Source organism: Lissotriton helveticus, chromosome 5_1, assembly GCF_964261635.1.
Source record: "Lissotriton helveticus chromosome 5_1, aLisHel1.1, whole genome shotgun sequence".
Taxonomy (NCBI): domain Eukaryota; kingdom Metazoa; phylum Chordata; class Amphibia; order Caudata; family Salamandridae; genus Lissotriton; species Lissotriton helveticus.
Window position 1 is genome coordinate 230,551,611 of NC_136065.1, and position 26,127 is coordinate 230,577,737.

General features: G+C 45.7%; 1 protein-coding gene across 4 annotated transcripts in view; it reads left to right on the top strand.

The window, feature by feature from the left end:
* Positions 1–26,127, top strand: part of TRAF2 (TNF receptor associated factor 2) — a 500,036-nt gene that overhangs the window by 431,043 nt on the left and 42,866 nt on the right. For all 4 annotated transcript variants that reach the window (XM_078642076.1, XM_078642079.1, XM_078642077.1 and 1 more), the window contains one exon: positions 10,078–10,226. In XM_078642076.1, the coding sequence (XP_078498202.1) occupies positions 10,078–10,226 (149 nt within the window). The remainder of the gene's footprint in view (positions 1–10,077; positions 10,227–26,127) is intronic.

A 26,127-nucleotide genomic window follows, 5' to 3' on the forward strand; every position in this document is an offset into this window, starting at 1 on the left:
CTCCTTTCTTTGTCATTTGTATCAAAGGCTTTGCAAGAACTGCAAATCCCACAATCCATTGCCTGCAATAACCTACAACTCCGAGGAACATTCTGATTTCTTTCTGAGTACGGGGTAACTGCATATTTTGAATTATTCTGACTCTCTCTGAGGTGACTTTTCTGATACCTTTTTCTATCTGGTGTCCCAGATATTTCACTGATTTCGAACAGAACTGTAATTTTTCAGGTGCCACTTTATGTCCCTTTTCACTCAGGTGATTCAGTAGGGCAATGGTGTCAACCACGCAATCCCTATGGCTTTTAGACGCCACCAATAGGTCGTCAATGTACTGTACCAAAACAGATTTTCCAGGTAAGACTAAAGTTTCAAGGCATTTTTTCAAGATCTGATTAAAGATAGAGGGGCTTTCTGTGTACCCCTGTGGGACCCTGTTCCAGACATACACGTTACTGTTGAAAGCAAATGAGAAAAGAAATTTGCTATCTGGATGCAATGGGATCGAAAAGAAAGCATGACATAGGTCTATCACAGTGAACCATTCAGCATCCTAGGGAATCTGATACAGGATGACTGCTGGGTTTGGGACAATGGGACAGCAAGGAACCACAATTTTGTTTACCTTTCTCAGGTCCTGCACTACTCAGTACTTGCCACTAGGCTTCTTAATGCCCATAATGGGTGAATTACACGGGCTACTCATTACTTCCTGTATGATGTTTGCTTCTAGCAATTTCTGTATTTCAATAGCAACACCTGCTCTCACTTCGGCACTCATTTTGTAAGGCTTAGTGTTAGGGTAAACTGCATTTTCTTTCATTGTTATCTGTATTGGATCTATATTTTTCATTAATCCCACATCCTTTCCAGTAAAGTCCCACACTTCTGACTTCACTGTCTGCTGGAGTTCTTCAGGCAAGTCCTGTATAGTCATTCGTTTTATTTCTGAGTCAGGTCTAATTAGCATTAGCTTGTAGATACCGTCTTCATCTGGCGTTTGAATTTCGACGCCCTTTGGTGTGCAAAAGATGGTACAATTCATTTTGCACAGCAAATCACGTCCCAGCAAATTTACCGGACTGGTATCACAGACAACAAATCTGTGCATTTGTTTAAAGTTTCCAATTGAGATCTCCATGGGTTCGGTAACAGGGGTACTAATTAATTGATTAGATACTCCTACTACTTGGATTGCTTCTCCCGAGAGGGGTAGGTTTGGAACGTCCACTGTTCTCACAGTAGAACGGGTAGCACCAGTGTCCAATAGAAAGGTGACTTCATTTCCATCAACCTTTCCTTCAATGTATGGCCCTGACTGGTCTACCGGCAAAGAGGCGCCAAGTACGCACTCCTCGTCCTCCCCTCTCAGGCCCCGTCAGTATTGGTCATCACAGAAAAAAGTGTTGTTCAACAAATACTGCGAAGTTGCTGTATTTCTATCCTCATTGCCTCCCCAGACTTCTACATCATCACCCTGTGGTGACTTCTCTTTAAATATAGGCTTTGGCGCTCGAGGCACTTGAATCGTTTTTACCTGCTGCTGGGTCTTTCTTTGCTTTTCATTCTGCGTCTGTGGAATTAAATCAGGTGTTTGGGCATTATCATTTTGTAAATACGGACACTCGTCTCGCCAATGTCCAATTTCTCCGCACTGATGGCAGGGAAATTTCTTTTTGGCTTCCTCCCTACTCATTTTAGGTCGGGGCTTTCCTCCATTCCCTCCCCCAGGACCTTGGTTCTGAGTAACTTTATTTAATTTACTCAGTTGCTTTTCTTGCTGTTCTGCGAGCTTTACTTGAGCCCACATCACCTTCTCCTTCAGGGCCTTTTTCTTTTCTGCCATTTCGTCCTCACAGTACTTTGCGTACCGTAGGACCTCATCTATCTTTTTGGTATGCCAACAGATTTTATTATCCTTTATCCACTGACAAATTTCGGGTCTTAAACCGTTTACAAACCTGTAAATGAAGTGGGTCATGTCCTTCATCTCGATGTTATCTATACCACTGTATGTTTTAAATACCTGCAACAGCCTCTCATAAAAGGAATGCACAGTCTCGTCCCTTTCCTGCGTGGTTCTATCTATCTTGGTCCAATCAGTTTCCTTTGCAGGTACTTTTATTTTCAAATGTTGAATTACTTGTTCATACTTCCTCATCACTTCCTTCGATGGTTCCCCTGTTTTGTCATCTCTCGGGTATTCCTCAGTAGGCCAGGCGATGGCTATTTTACACTCAGTCCACAGATCTACAGGGACCACTATGTCAAAGAACCCATCCAGGTCTTTCCATAGGCATTTCTGCACTTTTACGAATCTCTCTACCTGCCGGTACCAGTCGACTGGTTTTTCTCGTAATTTTGGGAAGTCATTTGTGAAGGACACAATATCCTGACGGGACCATGGGACATGTACATATTTTCCCCCTGGTACTTCACGCATAGGGCATAACTGTTCTGGCTTTTCAGCTTCTCTTAGAGCGAATTCGGGAGTTACCTGCCTAGACCTGGCCTCATCTTTCTTCCTAGCCCATCTGGCTTTCCATTTTTCCACGTCTCCCCATTTCTGCAATACTGTCAATAGTTCCTTGACCTGTGCCTTTTTCCCTGACACATTCAGGTTTTCCAAATCTTTGTCTGAAAATTCTGCTCGGTATGGTTTCTGCAAGGGTTTCGATTTTGAAATGTCTATTCCCATACTAGCAGCAGTATCGGTCAATTTTTCATGAAGTACTCGGACATTGCGGGTAAGACTTTTGCACATAAACAACAGCTCTTCTTCAGAGTAGGTATTTAATCTGTCTAATCCCACGTTTCCTGCCATTAATTCTTCTATTTCTACTCTCAGTTTGTAGAGGTCTAAAGGTTTAGTTTGCAAAGTTTGTTTCTCTAATTCTTGACTCCATCTTTCGATTTCCTCAGGTGTGACCAAAGTGACACTTCTAGTACCCGAAGTCGATTCCATTTGAATCTCCCTCGCATTGAAAGGATTGTCTTTTCTGCATTCTTTTCCCTGTATTTCTAATGGGCAGATCCAGCAGTGAGACTTCAGACTCACACTCACTCGTCTGTTCATCTACAATTAAGGGTTCTGGTCTGGGTTGTGCTATTACGGGAGTAATAACTGGAGGTTTTGGACTTTCATGCCGATCCCCGTACAATGAAACTACGGGTCCGATTGTTACTGGGATTGTCAATGCTTCAGGACTGGTATTTAACTGGGTCATTTTCTGAATGATCTCAGCTCTCTGTTTTGCTAGAACCTCCCGCTCCTTTTCTTCCAGTAATCTCTCTATGGATTTGTCATGTAACACCTGCGGGGTTAGTGTGGGAGCATAACTTGGGGAAGTGGGATGAGTCTCACTAGGTCCTTCACCATAATTTGGTTTTGGGAATAAACTTCCTGTACCTAGGGATCTTCTTTCTTCCTCATACTGTGACTGTAATAACGGCATTCCTGAACTTGAGGGTCTCATCTCGCCTCCGTAGGGAGGTCGAGAACAAAAATCTCCTTCACGGGAATATCCTGTCTCCCCACTAGCTGACATCCTGGGGTAAATGTTTCTGGTATCCACTGGTCCTAGACTCTCGGTATAGGGAGGAATGTGGTAACCCCCTCCTACACTTGCGGACCTAACTTCTTCCTGAGGAGGAAGTCTTCGGGAAATATCTCCTGTACTGGAAGGTCGATGTCCCTCATTATAAGGAGGCAGACTTCTTGTACATAGGTCATCTAATAATTCTTCATCCGACTCTCCGATGGGTACCCAATGTTTAGATTTTTCCAACCGTTTCTGTCCCCCAGAAGGATCATCTGCTGGCATCATGGGAAACAATCCCTCCACTATCATATTCTGCCTCCACTGTTTCATCTTTTTAGCTCGTGCTTCCTGCTTCAACTTTGGATAAAATTTAGTTAACAGTTTGTCCATCCGTGGCTTATCCCTTTCGAAAGCCTCGATTTCCCATTCCTCTAGCGCTTCATACAGCGTTAATCTAGGTCTGGGATGTAAATCATTCATTCGGGTTCTCAAATTAAATAGATTTCTGCTATTAAATGTTCCATCTAACGGAAAAGCCAATACTCCGTCATCTTTCGTGTATTTCACCCAATTCTCCAACCATACACATGTGTTGTACCCTTTATCGGACATCATGAAAGATGCGGGAGTGTTGGGTTGCGGTATGACAACACCTTCTCTAGTTTTAATCGGCTTGTCCTTTTTGAAATAATTCTTCACCTTATTTACAAGAGATACTTTTCTCTTAGTTCCGTACATAATGTCGTTTTTAACTCCTTTCCACTGATCGTTCTCAAATCCCATATAACGTGGATCAGGTCTGGTATGCGGTCTATACGAATGCCACATACGATTTTACGAGTGATTTTGTTTACAAAATCACTTCCAATCCGAGTGCGTCTTTTATTTTCGTGCGACAAATGAAATGCACGAGTTTAAATAATCTCGACCAATGGGTGCGCGGCCCTTTCGCGAGACAGTTCCCACGCTCCGGCGCTCGCCCCTCCTTTACAATTCCAGCTCCGCTACCAGCCCGCTGCTTCTACCAATCCCCGCGCGGCACAGAGTGACGTCAGAGCAGCTTCGCGACTGACTCCCTCCTTCACAAGGTAACGGAAACTTTCTTTCTTTTTAAAGTGCTTAGTGCTTGGTTATTTTACAACGAATACACATTCGCCACTGTACTCAAGTGTCTAAACAAGAAAGATTTGTTTTACTGCAAGTAAACTACTTCCATTTACTTTTCACTCACTACGAGTAGATCTCTTCTGCCTACCCTTCACACTAGCATTGGAGAACCTGTTACTCCCCTAGACTCATCCACCTTTCCGGGATATATCCGAGCCTAAAGTTTCCCTAGCGAACCCCTTTGCTTTCACTCGAGCTCCGATGAACCTGCTACTCTTCCGGTGCGACCCTCACTAGGTTATGCCACAGTAGGAATTTTGCCAATGAACCTCGTCACTAACATTTATTCAATCATACATTCAGAAAAACCCTAGTTAGTGCTTCCAGTTCTGCCTAACCTGCACCAACTTTCCTTGGGCCAGTGACCTCAAAGCAAGTGGATTCTATTCACCACTCGCTATTCAATTCCCCGGGGATTCTTAACAACATGCAAGACGTTTTACGTACGAATGGATTAATACATATAACAGTATGATAAGAAGAATAACAATTTTAAAACATTTCATAATTTTTCAAAGTAAACGATTTTCAAGTGAGTGATCAATTTCCCTTGAAGCGCCTACTCTTATAGCAGCATCCGACTTGGCTAGACTAACTAGTCCTACCTATCCTTTAACTAGTCCCTAACCATCACTCTGCTACCAGAAAATTACTGCTAGAGATCGCGGGTCACCCGACCAATAACTTCGCCACTTCTGGCTTCGGGCCCATATACTTTACTTTATCATATACATTGATCAGATGACCACACAATCTACTACCAATAATTGTGAGTTCCCTTTCGATTTTCCAGTGTACCCAACTTACCATCCACCGTTATGGGTACCTATGACAACGATGGGTCAGGGAGCTAGCTGTAAAAGGAAAAGGCAGCAAAATATACTATTCAACATATGACTTTACTTTTATGAAATGACCACGGACAACTGGAAATTTTGAAAGCTTTATCTTAAATTCAAATAAAGGGCAGTCATACAGCTTTATCAATAGAATACTAGTGCGACCGGGAACCCGCTAAGTTAGAGGAAAACTAAGATAAGGGGGAAAGTGAACACGCTATAAATCTGAGTTACTTTAGTCAGTTTTACGAGAGAAAAACCAAGATCATAACAAGAAGTTGCAAACTGCAATACAGAAATGATTTCTAAAAGGTAGGGTAACATAGGAACACGCTATGAAAAAATGCAAACGATTTTATGAAATGCAGTGGTTGCAGGAGAAAGCATAGAAAATTATTCACGTGCAAAGGTATGTCTTTATTAAAGCAAAGACAGAAAAATAGAAAGGTGCAGTTTAAGAACTCAGAGCGATATTTACCTAGACTGGTGTGAAAACCAACCCTGGCCACGGGTCAGTTTAAGGACAGGAAAACCCTCAAGGAAGGATAACCCTCAGTGGGACAGCAGGTGCAGAATGGACACCCCAGGACAGGACAGGAAACCCCAGATTCGGATCAGGACAGGACCACCAGGATACGACCAGCACCCGCAGTTCGGAAGCAACGCCTGCGCTCCACCCTCTCTGCAGCTATCAGTCAGGACCCCGATTGGGTCAGCGAATTCCCCAGCAAAGTGCTCCGCCAGCACTTAAGGTTCAGTAAAACCTTCAGAGTCTATGGTCCGATTTCGGACAGAGAGCTCCGCAGCACCTCTGTATCAAGTCACCTATTGAGTGCGTTGGGTCAGTGACAGGTCAGCTATTCAGACAAGTCGGACAATTTCTCTAGTTAAACCTAGGCTAGATATACTGTTTTGGGACAGGGTACCACCCCCCAAATGTTGCAAAGTGTCAGAATCCTCAATTTGGATTGGTCCTAAGGTAGGATTTGGTTAACACACCAATCAGAACAGACTATTCTAAGGCCTAATTTACATTTTTGGGTGCCGCCTAGCAAGATTGGGGTTCCCACGAGAAGTCGCACAGAATACAATGAAACTTATACATTTGTAACAATATAGGGACATTGGCTCCATCCTCCTGGGTCAGAGGTAATTCTCTCAGGAGCATCTCGACTGTGGCTGCCAGCTGGCTGAGTTCCACGGTCCAAGTTTGTCTGTGGCCTCGCATCTTGAGCATGTGCAGAAAGGACCTTCAAAATGGCTCACGACCCATTCGGACCCCCATTTCCCGTGATACATGAAAAGTAAGCGAAAACAAATTAAAACATAGAAATGAATGAATGTATTACATGTCATGATTTCACATTTCAGGTTTCATCATTATAAAAATATACTATGCATTAATGGTAAGTGCAACGAACAATGTCACAAGAGCAGCAGCACAAGGCTTCACCACGTTATCAAAGCATAGGCATCTTATTGCTTATTACGCATGCGCACCCTTTCCCTCCAAAAACTATCTCTACACGAAGTCACGTGAGTGTGACTGACGCATGCGCAGAAGAGGAAAGTCAAGCAGCGGCCATTTTAGAATTACAAAAGTTATTCGTATTAATAAAACACATAAGCAAGCTTCTCTATCATACATATATATCGGAAATATAAGATATTAGTAAAACGTACAATTCGTTACGAGGTTACAACGGTTTCGAGGTTCATGAATCGAGCAAGTCGCGATGCGAAATCTTGCTCTATCAGTGGAACCCACACAATCTGTCCAAAGGGCGGCCCTTCATCGACCCTGTTCCACAGACCGTGCTAACAGCAGATGCATCACTCACTGGTTGGGGAGCTCACCTGCAAGATGACACAATTCACGGCTTGTGGAGTCAAAAGTAAATACATCTCCATATAAATCACCTAGAGCTGCTAGCAGTGTTTCTAGAGCTCTAAGCCTTTCAAATTCACCTTGTAGGCAAAGCTGTCCCGGTCCCACCGACAACATGACAGCCATGTACTCTATACAAAAACAGGGGGGGGGGGACACTCTCTCCAACTGTCACTACTAGCACAAGCCATTTGGAGGTGGGCCATACACCACAGAATTGATCTCCTAGCAGAACACCTTCCAGGAATAAACAATGAAATTGCTGACCTTCTCAACAGACAGAAGCAACAAATCCATGAGTGGGAACTCCACCCTCAAGTTCTCCTCCGATACATTTAACTATGGGGTCTTCCCCAAATAGATCTATTCACCACACACAAAAATGCAAAATGCCCAAGCTTCGCCTCCAGGTATCCACACCCATTCTCCAAAGGCAATGCACTATCGATGAACTGGTCAGGGATATTTGCCTACGCTTTTCCGCCTCTCCCACTAGTGGTTCGGAATCTCAGGCAAACATCCCTCACACTAATCCTAGTAGCTCCCACATGGGCCCGTCAACCTTGGTACACAACCCTGTTGGAATTATCAGTAGTTCCACATCAAAAGCTGCATCTCACATCCAGTCTCCTCACTCAGAGCCATGGAGAAATAAGAAATCCAGATCCCAAAGAAGTCAATTTAGCGATCTGGCTCCTGAGGTCATAGAGTTTGGTTATCTGAATCTCTCACCAGACTGTATGAACATCATAAAAGAGGCCAGAAGGCCTGCTACAAGAGCTTGTTATGCAGCTAAATGGAAACAATTTGTTATATATTCTAATAATCTCAATCCATGCGTCCATACAAAATATCATCTCTTAGTTACTACACTTGCAGCAGTCACGATAAGCGTACACATCCATCCGCTTGCAACTCGCGGCAGTAGCTGGGTAGCTACAAAATAGACAGCATTAGTCTCTGTTTAGAGTACCAGTTGTCAATGCATTTATGGAAGGATTAAAAAGGGCAATACCACCAAGATTTACCTCCTGCCCCAGTGTGGAAACTTAACATATTCCTTACTCGATTAATGGGTCCACCATTTGAACCAATGCATAAATGTGAACTGCAGTTTCTTTCATGGAAAGTCGCTTTCCTCATGCCATTTACCTCACTGAGGAGAGTGGTTGAGCTACAGGCACAAACCATAGAAGAACATTTTTCCCAGCTCCACAAAGACAAAGTGGTTCTCTGTACTAACCCTAAATTTCTACCTAAAGTAGTAACTGCCTTTCACATCAATCAATCAATCAATCGGTTGAGTTACTTTAAAAGCAAACCTTAATTCCAAGATCACTCTTCCTGCATTTCAATTTTTTCCGTTTTTCCTGATGATGTCTTTTAAGGTTTATTTGCCAGAGTGGTACATGTCGTAGCATTACTCCTTGCTTCATCTTTTTGTCTCTACCATTGGTTCAAGCAAGGCATATATTTTGTTATTTAACCTTATTTTCAGTTTTGTTCAGCTAAGTCTGTGCCTTCTGCTGTTAGCCTGACATTTCTGCTTTAAACCAATTAGTTGATTGAAAGCTTTGTGATAGTCATTTTGAACCCTAAAAATTGAATCATTGTAAGGTTTTTGCTGATTCGTGGAAAGGTGCCATAGTCTTGCCTATATAGTTGGTTTCTGAAATCGTGTGATTTGTAATCCTACTCTCATCACAAACGTCATTAAATTAAGAAAGCTGACTTTATTTCTGCTGTGTACATGTGCAGTGGAGGTGGTCATGCTGTTCAAAATCTGCTGGTCCTTTTTTAGTTCCAGTGCACATATAAAGATATTGTCTATAGAAAGCTTCCATGATCATACTTTGAACTGAATGGATTTTTATGATTGTATTTGCACAAAGCCTTAACTTGTGCGACACAGATTTTAGCTAAACTCATTGCAAAAGTTGGGCTCATTGAGGTGCCATTAATAGACCAATGCTGATGTTTCTGGAACCCAAAATAGTTTTACAGTGCAGTTTTAGTACATTGCTTAACAAATTGAATAGTTGTCTCATAAAACCATGCTAGACCGCTAAAAGCTCTCTCCAGTAAATTACACTTGGACCTGTTGTGTGCTGGTGTAGAGGACCACAATGTCCAAGGTTATCAATGTCTTAATTGCAAGATCAAATTACAAGTTATGACACACTTTGTACCTTTTATAATGAATTATTTTGTTTCATGGTATTCTGTTCATGTATAGGGCAGAATGTGCAGAAATTCTCAAGGAAGTGACCAAAAGTTAATCTGAGACTAGTTACCCTTCTGTGTAGTCCTACAGAGAGCATCATTCTGCCAACCTCTGGGTTTCTGGCTAATCAAATATTGACTTGTGAGAAAATATTGAAAGGTATGCAAGATCAATGATGTGACCCGTGATGATATGGTGAGGAGGCCTTTGTAATGCATTGTGTTTTTTCACATTAATGGCTATCATTTGTGTTTTTCCATTAACAAGTAGTAATTTTACATAACATTCATTAGGAGAGCTTACGTAACAGGCAAGTAAGTTGTTCTTTTCAAATAGAAGCACATTAGATCAGATAAACCAGATTATGGGCACCAATATGTTCCTTTTTTTCATTGAATGTAAATTGCATTCGTCTCCTAGCATTCTACACAAGCAAATATGGCTACAAGATGTGCCTACGCATCTACTTGAATGGTGATGGAACAGGTCGAGGAACACACCTCTCCCTCTTCTTTGTTGTGATGAAAGGACAGAGTGACGCCCTCTTACGCTGGCCATTTAACCAAAAGGTGAGTCAATAGGCTGCTTCTGTCTGCCACTTCTTTAGGCCACCAAGGAGGAATTGGGGTAAGTGGGGGGTAATGAATATATTTATTTTATCTTATTTAATGATTTTAATTGATCAAACATTAACTACATTCGATGTAATTTGCTTTAAATTCTTGCTCCCTCTGCCTTTATGTGCACAAGAAAGGTGGAGTCCATATTCCACATATGAAATCTAAAATTGTATAATCTCTGACATGCCCAAAAATGTAGAGTGTCTGACCTGCCAAAATGCATTGGACTTTATAGGAAAGTATGGCAATGGAAGAAAATAAATACATTATTGATCAATAAATAAATGTGAAAGGTGAATGTCATGTGAAAGGGGAATGTCGTTTGTGTTATATTTATGTAATTTAGGACAGAAAGACTACATATTTAATTGAATGTATATGATGTAGGTGTCAATGGCTCGTTCGTTTTTACCACAGACTAATGATATAACAATTTGTTTATAGCATTGTTTATAACACCTTTTTGATGTATTTCATGGTAGCGTACAGGTGAGAAGATTTCAAAACATACACAATTATAACAAGATACTTAGAAGAGCATCTATTTGTGCACTCAGTTTAACAGGATGACAGTCACATTTGATTTGGGGATGAGCTGCTTAAATGTCAAGGTTTTTTCTTTTTATTGGGAGAGGTCAGAGGCTCACATAAACATCTTAGAAAATGTGCTAAGAGTTGAAGTTCACTGTAAATTATTTGGAGGGCAAGGGTGACATCTATTTTCAGTGTTAGCATGAGAACGTTTTTGGCTTCAGCTTTAAAGCTTCTGAAGGAATGAGGTAGGATTCATTGTCTGTTGTTGCATTGATGATGATCTAAAATTACATTTTTTAAATACTTATTTTAGGAATGTTTTCATTTGTCTAAAGTGAGACTAGAAAAACAATGTCTATGACCATGACATAGTAACATGTACTAATGAATTGATCAATCATGGACCTAGGTGATTCCTATGTCTTCCATATATTAGAACTGATCGTCTTTCTGTCAATGTTAATGTTAATGTTAGTATGTATTTGTAAGCGCTCGTACGCCCGAGGGCTTCATGGCGCTATAGGAAGGAACGAGCGCATAGGTCACAGTAGAGGGGGAGCAGCTCAGCAATGCGCCTGAGTGAAAAGCCAGGTTTTCAGGCAATGTCTAAAACTGAGGATGTTATCATTCAGTTTCAGGTGGAGGGGAAGAGAGTTCCAGAAGCTAGCTGCAAGATGGTCAAAACAGCTGCCTCCAAGACGTTTCCTCTTATAGGGTGGGACAGTCAGAAGGGATTTGTGGATAGACCGGAGGTTGCGGGGAGGGATGTATCTCTTAAACATGTCTCTAATGAAGAGAGGGCCAGAGTCATGCAGAGACTTGAATAAAATGCACCCTGTCTTAAAAGCCACACGCTGCTCCACAGACAGCCAGTGTAGCTGCTTCAGGCCCAGTCTAATGTCACGCACCCCGTCTACAGTTAACATTTTGTGCTTTTATTTCATTATTGCCACAGCAATCAAGGTCTGCACATGATTCAATCCATGGTGTAGGCTCCATTGACGAATCTGTACAAACATGCATGAAAGTTGCTAAATAATCTTTACAAAGGCAACACTGATTTTCTTGCTTTTTAGTACTACAGCGAGATAATCTAAATGTAATTAGTGAGAGCAATAAAAACATTTGAAAATGTTTGTGAATTAAATCTTTTGATATTGGTATAAAAAATAATTTTGAGCAACATTCATTCATTATTTATTTTAAATGATTAGGTCGAGCTGGTGTTAGCGCGAAGCACTGCGTCCAGCGATCTTTTGTTATCCACTTGCTGGGAAAGTTGGACAGGGGATGGGCATGCGCAGGGCCGTCCGCGATTTCAGCGTGTGTGCGCGCACGTTCACCCACGCGCCGTGCACATCCCCTGTCCCAGATTCGCAGCAAGTGGATAACACATACACACAGACACGCACACACACGCACGCACACACGCACACACACACACACACTCGCGCACACACACACACACACACACACACACACGCCGAGGGAGGGTGGAGTCTGCATCTATGGGAGTGATCAAGAGTGGATTCCACAGCCCGCCCCTGCATGGGCCCCGCGGGCCTCCCTCTCACCTGCTTTCGATAGCCGCTCCTCACTGAGTAGCTGCTGTTTGGGACAATCATTCCTGGAGCGCCGGGTCCTCGGCTCCCGATGGGCGGGTGGCGGGGCCAGGGGCTTCCGAGCAGGGACAGGCTGACAACTTCCAGCCTGCTAACTTTCTGCAGCTCCGACGGGGCCTGCGGGGCCGGCCTGCGGGGCCGGCCTGCGGGAGCGGCGGCTGCGGTGCACAGGCGGGGCAGGAGTCGGAGCCCGAGCAGTATTTGGTATCCCACACAGTCCGGTAGCCATTAGCTGAGCGCCCCTCATCGCCGGCTCGTCGCCTTAGCTCCTTGCTAGTCCCGCCCCTTACCGAAAGGAGTGTGGACCCCGCCTCGGCGCAACCAGACCTGGCAGCGGTACGCCGAGCCGACGTGCGTCTACTGTGCATGCGCCTCTTGGAGTGATGTGTGCTCTCTTGCGTTGGGGCCACAGGGGCTCTTTACCTTTCACTTCTGTGGCTGCTTTGGGATGTACCATGTTACTCCGCATACTTTTACTCCGCATACCGTTACAACGCGACTTTTACAACGCATACCATTACAACGCATAGCGCTTTGGGGTGCTGGATAGTGGTAAGTATAATTTACTATTCTAACTCCAGTCCCCGTGGACCCTAGGGAAGGTGTTGGATAGTAAATTATACTTATTCCCTATCCTAGAGCGCCCCCCAGCGCAATGCGTTGTAATGGTATGCGGAGTAAAAGTCGCGTTGTAATGGTAGTGCGGAGTAAAAGATGCGTTGTAACGGGTGTATACCCTGCTTTGTGGTAGTGGTGTGTATGTGGCGATGTGCGGACATTTCACCTCAGGACTAACACAGATACAGTCTCGACTCTAGTGTTTGCTGTTTCTGTTTTTAAGGTGGGTCACCTCGTACCTCCGCTCCCCTCTATCCACAGGCATTTCGGCACCTTCAACTGCATCACTGTTTAATTGGGTGATGCAGTTAAGGTGGAGGAATGTATGTCGGCAAAAAAACACAGCACAAAGTCCACATACCAGCGTGTGGTCTCTGTGTACCTTCAATGAGAAGCTGCTTTTTAGCATGTGGGTGCTTTATAACAGTTAGCACATTGCTGTTTGAGGACTGTGTGAATGTGACTGCATGATGCCACAAGAGGTGATATTGCATTGCAGCACTGTGGGTGCATGTCTCTTGTGGCAGTGAGCATGGTACTGCTCTGTGGCTGTGAACCTGTGGATACTGTTGGTTTGTCTTATTTATTTATTTATTTATTTTGGCGATTTTTAGAGCGCGCAAATACCCATGGGTGTGTCGGCGCTGAAGTTGCAGAACTCTCAGGTGGATGGGGGGTTTAGGCAAGGAATAACCATGTCTTTAGTTTTTTCCTGAAGTTGAGTAGGGTCGGTGCACACTTGATGTGCAAAGGAAGTGTGTTCCATAATTTAGCTGTGGCCACGGAGAAGCGTTTGTCGCCCCAGTTGGCCCTCCTTGTGCGGGGGACTATGAGTAGGTGCGCTGAGGATGACCGTAAGGTTCTTGTGTGTTCAAGCGGTCGGAAAGCTTTTTTTAGGAATAAAGGGCCGTGATTGTGGATAGCTTTATATGCTATGCATAGAGCTTTGAATTTGACACGGCTTCTCACCGGTAGCCAGTGTAGCTGTCGAATGTAAGGGGAGACCGATGCAAATTTGGGGATGGACAGCAGTGTCCTGGCTGCTGCATTTTGCACTGTTTGCAGTTTGTTGAGGACTTTTTGTTGTGCATTAAGTAGCAGTGCATTGCAGTAGTCAGTTTTGGAGAATACTAGTGTACTGATCAGTGTTTTGCCTGCATATGAGGGTAGATATGGAATTAATTTTTTTATCCTTTTTATTATGTGGAAGGACGAAGAAACCACCGCATTGGCGTGTTGCTGGAATGGTAGCTTGTTATCAAAGACAACACCCAGATTGCGTACCTTCGTCACAGGTTCTGGGGGTTGTCCCATCTGGTGGGGCCACCATTGTGGGGACCAGGTAGGTTGTAGCCTCCCGAATGTCATCACTTCTGTCTTATCAGAATTAAGTTTAAGACAGTTGGATGACATCCAGGAGCTTATTGCCTTCATTCCCGCTTGGAAATTGGCTGCCACTGAGCTTCCATCATTGTAAATCGACAGCACCAGTTGGGTGTCGTCAGCATAGGTAGTGAGGGAGATTCCGCATGATTTTATGACCCTCGCCAAGTCCGACACATAGATGTTGAATAGTGTCGGACTTAACGAGGATCCCTGCGGTACTCCACATGGCAGGGTGAAGGTCTGGGAAGTGAAATTGCCCAGTTTCACGGTTTGCGGGCGGTTTGACAAAAATGAGGCCAAGAGGTCCTTAGCTTTGTCTGTTATTCCTATGGCCTCGACACGGTCGATCAAGGTGGCATGATCGACCGTGTCGAAGGCCGCAGACAGATCCAGGAGTACAAGGACTGCGGCTCCTCCGTTATCCATCGTGGACCTAATCTCGTCTGCTGCCTTTAACAATGCCGTCTCTGTTCCATGGCCCTGTCGAAACCCAAATTGGGTGTCATCCAGTAGATTGTTGAGGTGGATATAGTTTGACAGCTGGGAATTCATGATCTTTTCAAAGATTTTTGCAGGGAACGGGAGGCAGGCAATGGGCCTGTAGCTGGCAGGAAGGAGAGGGTCTAGACTAGGTTTTTTCAGTAGCGGTTTGATTATGGCTTTTTTCCATACCGGGGGGTAAACACCAGATGCAAACATTGCATTGCAGATGTTGGTTAAAGGTGGGGCAATAACTTCAGGGATGAGGTTAAGAATGCCTGGAGGGCATGGGTCTAACGGTGAACCGGATTTGGTTCGAGCGACCAAGGGTTGGATGAGTTCACAGGTGATAGGTTCGAAAGCTGCGAATATGGGGGCACTGTTGGCAGTAGTGTGCGAGGAAATGCGCGATGCGTCAGGTGTAAACATGTTAAAGATGGCTCTGACTTTGTCCTCGAAAAAATTAGCCAATGCATCAGAGAGGGCTTGTGATCCATCTGACTGGGGTGCAAGTGGATTAGACAGGAATGTTACTACTTGGAATAGTTTACCTGAGGAGTTATTGGCCTGGTTAATTTGCTTTGTATAGTACGTGGTTTTCTCTGTTTTTATGAGTTTTTTATAGTTAGAGAGCGCGCTTTTATAGATAATCTTGTCGGGAGTATTGAAATTACGGCGCCACTGACGTTCTAAGTTTCTGCAGTACTGGCGTTGAAGTCTAAGCGGTTCAGAAAACCAAGGGGCTGAAGGAAGTTTTCTACTACGATGGAAAGTTTTGGTCGGTGCTAATATGTTGCAGGCTTCGATCAGATTCTCCATATAGGTGTCTGAGGCTGCTGTGGGATCATGTTCATTAGGCAGTGGGCTATCCTGTATCATCTGGGTGAGACGTTTGAGATTTATGTTTTTCCAGTCTCTGAAATTGATGGGTTGGGAAGGAGTCGAGAGGGGGGGAGTGGGCTTAGTGGAAATAGAGAAGCATACTGCAGAGTGATCTGTCCAGACTAAAGGAGTGACCTCGGTAATGGAGATCTCAGGGTTGTTGGTGAAAAGTCCATCCAACGTATGTCCTGCTTTGTGCGTGGGTTCCTTAACAATTTGTGTAAGACCGGCTGTCTCTAAATCTCCAAGTAGCGTTATGGTGTCTGGGTCTTCTGAGACTTCGAGGTGAAAATTGAAATCGCCTAAGATGGTAAACTGTGGCGATCCAATTGACGTCTCGATTATGTGATCCAAGCGTGATAAGAATTTAGCTCTGGATCCTGGGGGGCGGTAGATCAACATACCTTTAAATGTTGATTTACTGGAGAGGCCTATCGAGAAAAGGAGGGCTTCGCATTCAGAGTATGTTGTGTCTGCTGTAGTTATTTTAAGGTGATTTTTGTAGATAATCGCGATTCCTCCACCCTTCCTTATAGGTCTGTCTAACTTATACACACAATAGTTGTTGGGTGTGGCATCTCTGAAGTCTGGGCCGGATGCCTCATCTCCCCATGTCTCAGTGATAAATAATATATCTATCTGTTGAGAATCTATGAAATCAGCAATTTCATATTTGTGTTTTGGCAGGGATCTTACATTTATAAGTGCTGCTGTCACTGGTGGGCAGAGTGTAACCGGAGTAGGTGAGGTCTCGGTACAAGTGGGGCACTTGAATGGTCCGATCATAGGGTTGTTATAGTTGAAGTGAGGTAGGGAGTGAGGGAACCTAGTTGTTTGCTTGATGCTGAGGAGTTGGGCCGAGGTATATGTTATTGAAACGGAGCTGGTGACGGGATAGGGGAGTGACGGATCATGGGGGATGGCCCTGTGCCCGGTCTCGGCGCGGACGAGCGCAGACGAGCTTGCCTTATGCGCGCCTTCGGCGCGCATCCGTCGCGCCCGCTGCGCTCGTCCGCTGCGCTTCCGGATCCGGTGCATTGTACATAGGGGTGATTTGGGGCGTGGCCTACGCAAGTGGGCGTGGCTTTTGCCGAAGAGCGGCGTTGCTAAGGCAACCCTGGTCCGCGTCAGCTATAATCAGCTGGGCGGTAGAGTGCTCGTAGCGACTGGAAGATTAAGTATAAAATCACAAGTATCACAATGTAAAAGCAGATTTTAAAAGCGTCACAAGTATCGCTATGTAAAAGCAGTTTTTAAAGCGTAAATCTCCCGGCTTCCGCCTCAGGAGAGAGTTTTGCAACAAGCGCTCGTATTCAGCGCGAGCTTTTAAGCAGTGAGGCTAGTGGCGTGGCCTACGCAAGTGGGCGTGGCTTTTGCCGTTGATTGTGCTAGTTCAGTTGCCTCGGGACAGAGAGATGCATGTTCGTTCACCCTGGGGGCTCCAGAGCTCCTGCACTGTGGCTGCTTTGGCGAGTTTGCCCCTTACATGCTGGTTATATATGTAGGTGCTGCTGGTTATATATGTAGGTGCTGGTTCCTGCATGTTCTATTACCTTTTAAGTTTGGCTGTTTTACCAGGGGTGAGTGGAGAATATGAATCTCTATCCTAACAACAAGCATTTGCAATGCGATAGGTCTCGCATTATTAAAGTTTGAACTATTGGCATTGTAAATGGCAATGCCTTTTATTCATTTGCATCAGTCCATAAACAAGCACTTTGTACTTATAGTCCATGCTTATGAGAAGCAAGGCTGGTAGTCTCTTTTATTGCCAGCCTTGCTCATCGTAAGCAAGGACTATACGTTCAAAGTGTGTGTTTATGCACCGATCGCAGGTTTTAAAAACAAATGAATTTACAATGATAATAGCTCAAACTTTAACAATGCGAGACCTATTGCATTGTAAATGCTTGTTTTTATTGGGTTTTTGCATACATAGAGTTATAACCGTAACATCAATAGACCCAGGAATAAGAAGAGCATCTGGTATTTGCATTACACTGATGGTACACTGCATTCGAAATCGCTTTAAAGAATTATAAGGCAAAAGATAATAAATACATGAGATATGAATGCAACAAATAGTCCCCGGAATCATGGTTAGTTCTTCCGGTAAATCTGGGCTAATTAAAGAAAAAACGGACTCATTAAAGCCAAGTGCAATCACATAATGATAATTCCTACGATTGTGTGACATACCTTCGTAGTCTAGTGGTCTCTATGTGGGTATAGCAAGGGTTATATTCTTGTGGAGAAGAAAAATGGTCCTGTAATGACAGTGCCCCCAAATAATCCAGGGGAGATGCGATGAGGTAAAAAAAAGACTAAATGGTAGGGGGAGGGAAATGGAGGTAGAACTGTGGGAATGGAGAAGGAAAGAGGAAATCAAACAATAAAGAGCACGAGCAGTAACAATTGAGCTTATTGGAGCAGATGTAGTGGCGGGCTGAAGGCTGGCGTGGATAGCAAGATTGGACCCTGAAGATCAAGGGGGTGGGGAGGGGGAGGATCATCGGCTATGAGATGTTTGAATTGCTGCAGCATAGTGTCCCAGGCAGGGGCTACGGGACATCTGTGTTAGAGCAATATTCATTATATAGTTTACTATTATGCAGTCCAACCGTTTTTGTATTAAAGTCCTCAGTGTAATTTAAACGTGAAATTACTTTTTCCTGCCATTTTATAGACCGCTTAAGTTTGGCCACAGAGCTAAAATTATACCACAGACTTGTAGGGCCTAACTTGGCTCTGGAATCCTTCATGTAGGTTTCCACAGATTCTGCTACCCATTATTCTTTTGAAATTCTTACAATAGAAGATATCCTAAAGTATGTTCAGTTGGCCCACGGAAATTATAAGCAAGAGCGAAATTGTGACATTAACCTATAAGATTACTATTGCAAATTAAAATCTAATCTGACTCTGAGAATTAGACTCTGAAAGCCTAAAAAATAATGTGAAAGTTGTACTCTGAATTGAATCCTTAAATATCACTAACCTTTCAGGGAATGCAACCAACCGATATACAAGGGATTGTACACACTTGACAAAACACCTAATAAAATGGGTTCAGTACTAGAGGAGTGCAGATTGTTTTTAAATAGTTTTAGGGCTTATATTGATAGATTTATTTGGACTTTTCAAGACGGATGATTACTTATGTAAGGCTCACTCATGATTCCACAAATCCAGAAAGTTGTATTTGTTTGCTTTTTTCGTCAAAATTTTGCAAATGTACTATACCACAAACCCCCTCTCAAGAAGAGAAACCGTGCTGCAGAAAGTGCAGATGTTGGGAACCCAACCTGGGTGCAATCAAACCCTCATTGTAGATTTTTGTCTGCCATACCTGTTTTATAAAGGCTGGTTAAGAGGGGTACAAGCATTCCCCCGTATTTAAAGCCAAAGTTCTTGAGGATCCTATTTGACTGATTATCATTACAGACCAGCTTAATATTGACGCACGTACCATAATACAATGCCTAGAGCACACGCCGTGCCAGAAAAGAGTGTCATCAATTCAACGTACTCTACCTTACGGCAGAATATCTTGCATTCAAGTTCTTTCAGCCAGACTTACCAAACAGAGAGGTGTTGTTCCAGATGGACAACACAGCACTTGTGTTTCATTTAAACCAGCAAGGGGGAACCTGCTGTTGAAAGTTGGACTGAGACCGTCAACATTATCGGCGCCCTCTTGCTCTCCTTAACCTTTTTGTGCGCGTAAAACAGCCGCCATTTTTTGAACACCATGGCTTCCCTGCTCCCGCCGAGAGCCAGCGCGCCTCTCTCCCACTCCTAGCTTCGCCGGCATCCCCCCCCCCCGCATACTGACAACCCCCCTGCCTGCACCTGCCGCGAATCATAAAACCCCTCTTCAGCGCTGCTCTGCCCCAGGCCCTCTTCCTCGGTCCCAGCGCGACACCTCCCTTCTTCCCATTTATGATCCCCGGCCCTTTGATGCAAACCCCTTTTCCCCGTGTGCCCGTTCGTCTTCCTCGTTCCCAGGCCGACACCCAGCTCTGCCGATACTGTTCCTTGCCCCTCCCCGTACAATAGAAAGTTCCCCCCCAGCAAGGGATCCCCGGGTTGATCAAAGCCCCCCGCCCTACGAGACCCGATCAAACCCCACACACACTGTGAATCGGCGGAATATCCAGCTGCGCAATGATCATCACCTGTTGTGACCGGGGCGGGGACTTCCACTGTAACCTTGCGTGGGAACGGGCTGGGAAAGGGGGGGATTCTGAGGATGTCTTTCCGTACATCAAAGTATCGACGAGAATGTGTTACATGCAATAAACAGATAAACATGTGTATAAGAGGCCAGGCCTCAGGGATGCAGTTAGAGCACCTCAGAACGATACCTTCTGTCCGTTTCGTTGTGTTCTCCTCCGGAGAGAATAAAAACCTTGTTTCCTGCCTTCCAGTCTCCAGCGCCTGCCTCTTCAATAGTTTAACTTCTTAGTGGGTTCAAGAGGCGACACCGCCGGGCAATACTTAAGGATCTTATATTCTGGTTGGTAGCGCCCCCCAATTATTTTCACAATTGGCGTCCCAAGCGTGGGGCCCATCAGCGACCCATGGATCCAGTGGGAGAGGTCCTGACGACAAAGTGAACGACTGCAACGATCGGGAACGCGTCTGTCCGATAGACCCTCGTCTGACAGCCGATCATCCGAACTTCACTGGTTCCGAACAGACCTCTCTCGAGTGATCTACGGTCCTGACTGGGAACCATCAGGAGTGCCGCGAGGATAACGAAGAAGAGAGGACGATCGGGCGCTGGATTCGGAAGACAGGAAACTGTCCATGCGGTCCGGGTAAGGTCGTGTAACCACGACAAGTCGCGAAATAATTGCTTGATTGCTTGTTTGTTTAAAAATACTAGTATTGCTCTTTTTATTTATTTGGAGATTCACTGTCTGCAAACGGAGAAACAACGGGCTCTCTCTTTGCAAGCAGTGGAGGATAGGTAGGGCAGCAGCCGTGCTTATTTTTTCTCCCCCACTCAATAATCACTTGAAACTGAACTGTTGTTCGCAAAACTATTGTTTCCTGGAGATTCCCTGTCTGCAAACAGGGAAGAGACCACCCTTTTTGCAGATAGTGAAAAGGGTAGGTAACGCAGATCTTTGCGGACCTGCTCATTCTCCCCATTGTTATTTATTGGTCTTTTGTTATTTTTGATCCATGAGGTATTCACTGCCTGCAAACAACGTAGAATAGAAATATTCTGTCCAGTCTTTGCACCTAGTGATAAGATAGGCAGTGCTGACTTTTTAGTCCCTCGTTACGAGCCGTCATGTCTGTCTTCTCCCCACTGATTAGTAGCCTGTTTAGCCCGGACCGCCTATTAGAGATGGACCATCCAGCCCCACTGGAAGGCACCCCTAATAAGGACATGTTCATGAAGCATGGATTGACCGCTATAGCCTATAGTAAACTATGGCATAAATATACAAAAAAGGGTCAAGAAAGTCAATGGCCCCTGATAGGATCCTTCGATGATGATAAAATAAAAACGCTAGAAACTGCCCTGGGTAAAAACAAGACAACACCTACTATGCTTGACAGCTTCGGCATGTGGCGAAAAGAAACTGAACAACGTAAAAAGAAAACTGAGAGTAGGTTGGAAAAAGAGCTGCGAAAAGCAGCCCACCTAGCTGCTCAGAAACTAGAAAAAGAGATAAAGGAAAGAGAGAAAGCTAAACAGAAACTAGAAATGGAAACGCCAAGCCAGTGTCCGGTTAGAACCCCCTCCATGCTCTACCCTGATTTACCCTCGAAACGACGAGCCAATGAGGACCTGCTGTTAGGTCCTCCTATCATCTACACGCCCCCTCCATATGCCCCTTCTCAACCCGTGGCGCAGCACGCGCCACCCCCAGGTACAAACGAAGGTACCGCCACAGCGTCGGCCCCAATGGCCTCTGTGCCAGCCGAACCCCTTGTGTTAAAACCCGCATCAACAACGACGTTAGACGACCATGAGACTCGAGGGGCTGGCCCTGCAAGAACAAACAGACTAGACAAAGATGAGCGAGCGGGGATCGACAAAATAGCAAGGACACTGGTAGAAAGGAAGGATGATGAAGAGTACATCACAGATATGTTCAGCTCGTATACAGGGAGTCACAGACGACATTTTACCGTACGACTGTGTTATCATGTCTTGAATGCATACGAGGACCGATATCGAGACAAAGGTCCCGAGAGCCTAAGGACTCTGTACCGGAAGGTCGATATCGGGGATGAGGGCGAGTGTGATGTGTCGGACCTCCTTACGCGTACGCTTGAGGTTTTCCGCCACCTCACTGAACGAAAGCCGGGAGCTAAATCCGCAGCCCCCGTAGTGACCGAACCACCAACCGAGCAATCTAACACCATGATGCCGATACGTGAGGCTGCCCCTTACTGGGTTCCTCCTCGGGGTACAGGGACTCACGATGATGCAAACAACCAAGATGCGAAGGGAAGGGTAGTATACAACTGGGTCTACCAGCCATGGGACCGGCAAGAGATACTGACATTCCGGAAATCTCTACCCGACCTACGTAAAAACCCCACTGCCTTCTATACTGAATTGGGTACAGCCCTGGGTTCAACGATCATGACCCTGGCTGACATCGACTTGTTCTTCGGGTTATGTCTACCAGCTGATGTGTGGAAGCAAATCCGGAAAGTCGACCACCTTGAGCTGTTTGGACATACCTGGTCACAACTCGATGACCTGGACAAACAACGGGGACCAGGACAAAAGCCGTTGAAATCCATTCTAGACCTCCCAGATAAAATCGTAGAGAAATTAAAAACCCTAATCCCAGAAAAGAAGGTGGACTGGTCGATAGTAACAGCCTGTCGCCAAAAACCCCAGGAGGATGTATCGGAATACTTCTCCCGGTTTGAAACGGTGTTCTCCGATTACAGCGGCCAGGACATGACCACTGCAACCGGACACCATCTGTTTGTCCAGAATTATGTTAAGGGCCTATCATCGGAAATCTCCCAGAAACTACAGGCCAGCGAGAGTAGTTGGGCAGCCTCCAAACCTACAGCGATTCTCCAAATGGCCCAATATTATGAGCATCAGAAAAATGAAAACGATAGGGCGACAGAGAAAAAGAAGAAGGACTTAAAAGAGAGGGTGATGATTGCCAAACTGCAAGGGGTGACTATAGGACGAGACCAATACCGGGGAAACTACCAGACAAACGTCCCTAAGACTACATTTCCCCAGGACCGCACTCTGACTTCCTACAGTGGACGCACAGACCTTAGAGAAGACCAGTGCGCTTTCTGCAAAGGGACTGGCCATTGGAAATCCCAGTGCCCAGTTCTTCTGGAAATGATCAGAAACAAAGACCCCAGGGATGTAGCAAACGGACCGAGACCTAAGGGACAACAACGAGGGCCCCCAAATGACGCAACTAATGACAGATCAAACAGACCAAATATGTTCGACCGACCCAGGCAGAACCAATATCAACAATCTGACTATGACGACACTCACACCTTCGCATAGGACAGCCAAGGGCGAGGGAGGGATCCAGTCGAGCTCTATGTTGACCAGCAGGGCCCTTATGTCACTGCTAAGGTCCTGGGTACCAAGTCTCCATTTCTGGTAGACACTGGCGCAACACGTAGTGCGTTATCTAAACGACTGATTCCAAGGGCACCCTTGTCTGGCTCACTCATAACATCGACAGGTTTCGATGGAACGCCCTCCACCAACCCTTTGTCTGCCCCGATTCTCTTTGACGTAGAAAACAACACCACCGACACCACGTTCTTGCTTTCCTCCAATAGCCCTGACGCCATTATGGGACTTGACTTACTGAAACACTTCCGAGCGACGATTAGGTGTTCTCAAGATGGAGTTCGAGTGTTTCTTTACGACAACCCCGTTCTGCTTAGACATTGTTCCCCCCGACACATGTTTTCCATCACCGACGTTGACGCGTCCCTGCTTGACACTCTACCTCCGTATCTGTGGGCCAAAGCGGATTCGGACGTAGGGCGTATGTTAATTGACCCAGTGCACATTACTGTCCGACCAGACGCAACACTCCCAAAACTCCCACAATATCGGATATCGCCAGAGGGCGAGAAGGCATTGGTAATGATTATCCAGTCACTGATAGACGCAGGAGTGGTAGAGGAAGTGGTTAGCAACGTTTGCAACAGCCCTATCTTGCCCATTATCAAGAAGCAGGGAGAGGGAGATGAGAGAGCATACCGTTTCATCATCGACCTCCGAGAGATCAACAAAGTGGTGGTACCCCAGTACCCTGTGGTCTCAGACATCACCACCATCCTGACCTTGATTCCATCCACTGCCACCACCTTTTCCGTCATCGACCTCAAGAACGCATTCTTCTCCATCCCCATCCACCCAGACAGCCGATATCTCTTCGGCTTTACCCTAAAAGCCCGCTCATATAGGTTTTGCCGAGCGCCTCAAGGCTACACAGAAAGCCCTAGCATCTACAGCCAGGCCCTCAAAAGACAACTAGACCAAGTCCAGTTACCCGACGGGGTGGTGTTGGTACAATATGTCGATGACATCCTTTTGGCAGCCGACACCACCCCTCTAGCGGTTACCGCCACCATTCAACTCTTGCACTTCCTTGCGGAAAATGGCCACAAGGTCTCCAAGAAGAAGTTGCAATTCTGCCTACCCCAGGTCACTTACCTAGGCCACCTTTTGTCCAAAGATGGAAGAAAACTCACCCCTGATCGAATCCAAACCATTCTAGATACCCCTGTCCCTAAAACCCAGAAGCAGGTTCGCTCCCTATTAGGCCTCACCTCCTTCTGCCGACAATGGTTACCAAACTTCAGCCTCGTTGTAAAACCACTGCTTTCTCTGCTAAACAAAGACGTCCCTTTCCCACTCCCTTGGACTCCTGAGTGTCAAACTTCCTTCACAGAACTGCGAGATGCTCTTTGCTCAGCCCCTGTCCTGGGTACCCCTGATTACAGAAAGCCCTTCTCCCTTTACACTCACGAAAGGGAGGGGTGCGCTTTATCTGTCCTGACCCAGGCCATCGGCCCTAAGCAACGACCGTGCGCTTACTTCTCTGCCACTCTTGACCCTGTCGCCAGAGCCTTGCCTGCCTGCCTTCGAGCTGTAGCTGCTGCTGCAGTCTCTATCCGACAGAGTGAGGGGATTGTACTCTCGAATTCCCTCACGGTACTGGTACCCCATGCAGTCGACACCCTCCTGAACCAAACCAAGACACAACATCTGACGAGTGCACGACTGACTGGATACGAACTGACCTTGCTTGCCCCCCATATCACCCTGAAAAGATGCACCACACTGAACCCAGCAACTCTGTTACCCTTGCCAGAGAACGATCCCAATGTGCACCCCGTACATGACTGCGTGACTCTTACGGACGAACAGACCAGGAGTAGGGTCGATCTCAGAGACACAGCTTTCCCTGACCCCGACGGGGAGTTGTGGGTGGACGGTTCTTGCATCAAACTCTCCGACGGTACCACTTCCGCTGCCTATGCAGTCACCACGGCTCGAACTGTAGTAGAAACAGCCCGCATCACCCAGCGATCTGCCCAGGCAGCGGAACTGATTGCTTTGACGCGAGCCTGCATCCTGGCAACAGGAACCACAGCGAACATTTACACTGACAGCCAGTATGCCTTCGGGGTGGTTCACCATTTTGGGCTCCTCTGGAGGGAGAGAGGATACTTGACCTCACACGGCACACCCATTTTGCACGGGGATTTAGTCTCCGCCTTAATCGAAGCTGTCCTCCTCCCCAACAAACTTGCCGTTATCAAATGCCAGGCACACAAGAAAGTGACAGACATTATTGGACAGGGAAATGCACTAGCCGACATCACCGCCCGAACGACAGCTGAAAATAGAACGACAACACATATGTACGTGACCAGGTCACAAGCAGAAAACTGGACTGACGCCAAGGACACAATTAGAGACATACAAACGGCTAGCACACAACACGAATTGACTGAATGGACACGGGTGGGATTGAAAGACGATGAAGGCTGCTGGCGGACAAAAGACACGAACAGATGGTTGCTACCTGATTCGTACTTGATTCCCATATTAACCATGGCACACTCCCCTGCCCACATAGGATCAGCCCCCATGATCGAACTTGTCTCCAGGGTTTGGCACAATGACAAGATCCCAGATTCCGCCAAACGCCTGGTCCAACAATGCTTAATATGCCTGCAACACAACCCCGGGAAAGGAACTGTAGTACCCCGGGGGGGATTTGGGGTCCCAAACCACCCATTTGAAGTCCTGCAGATGGACTACATCCAGCTAGACAGAT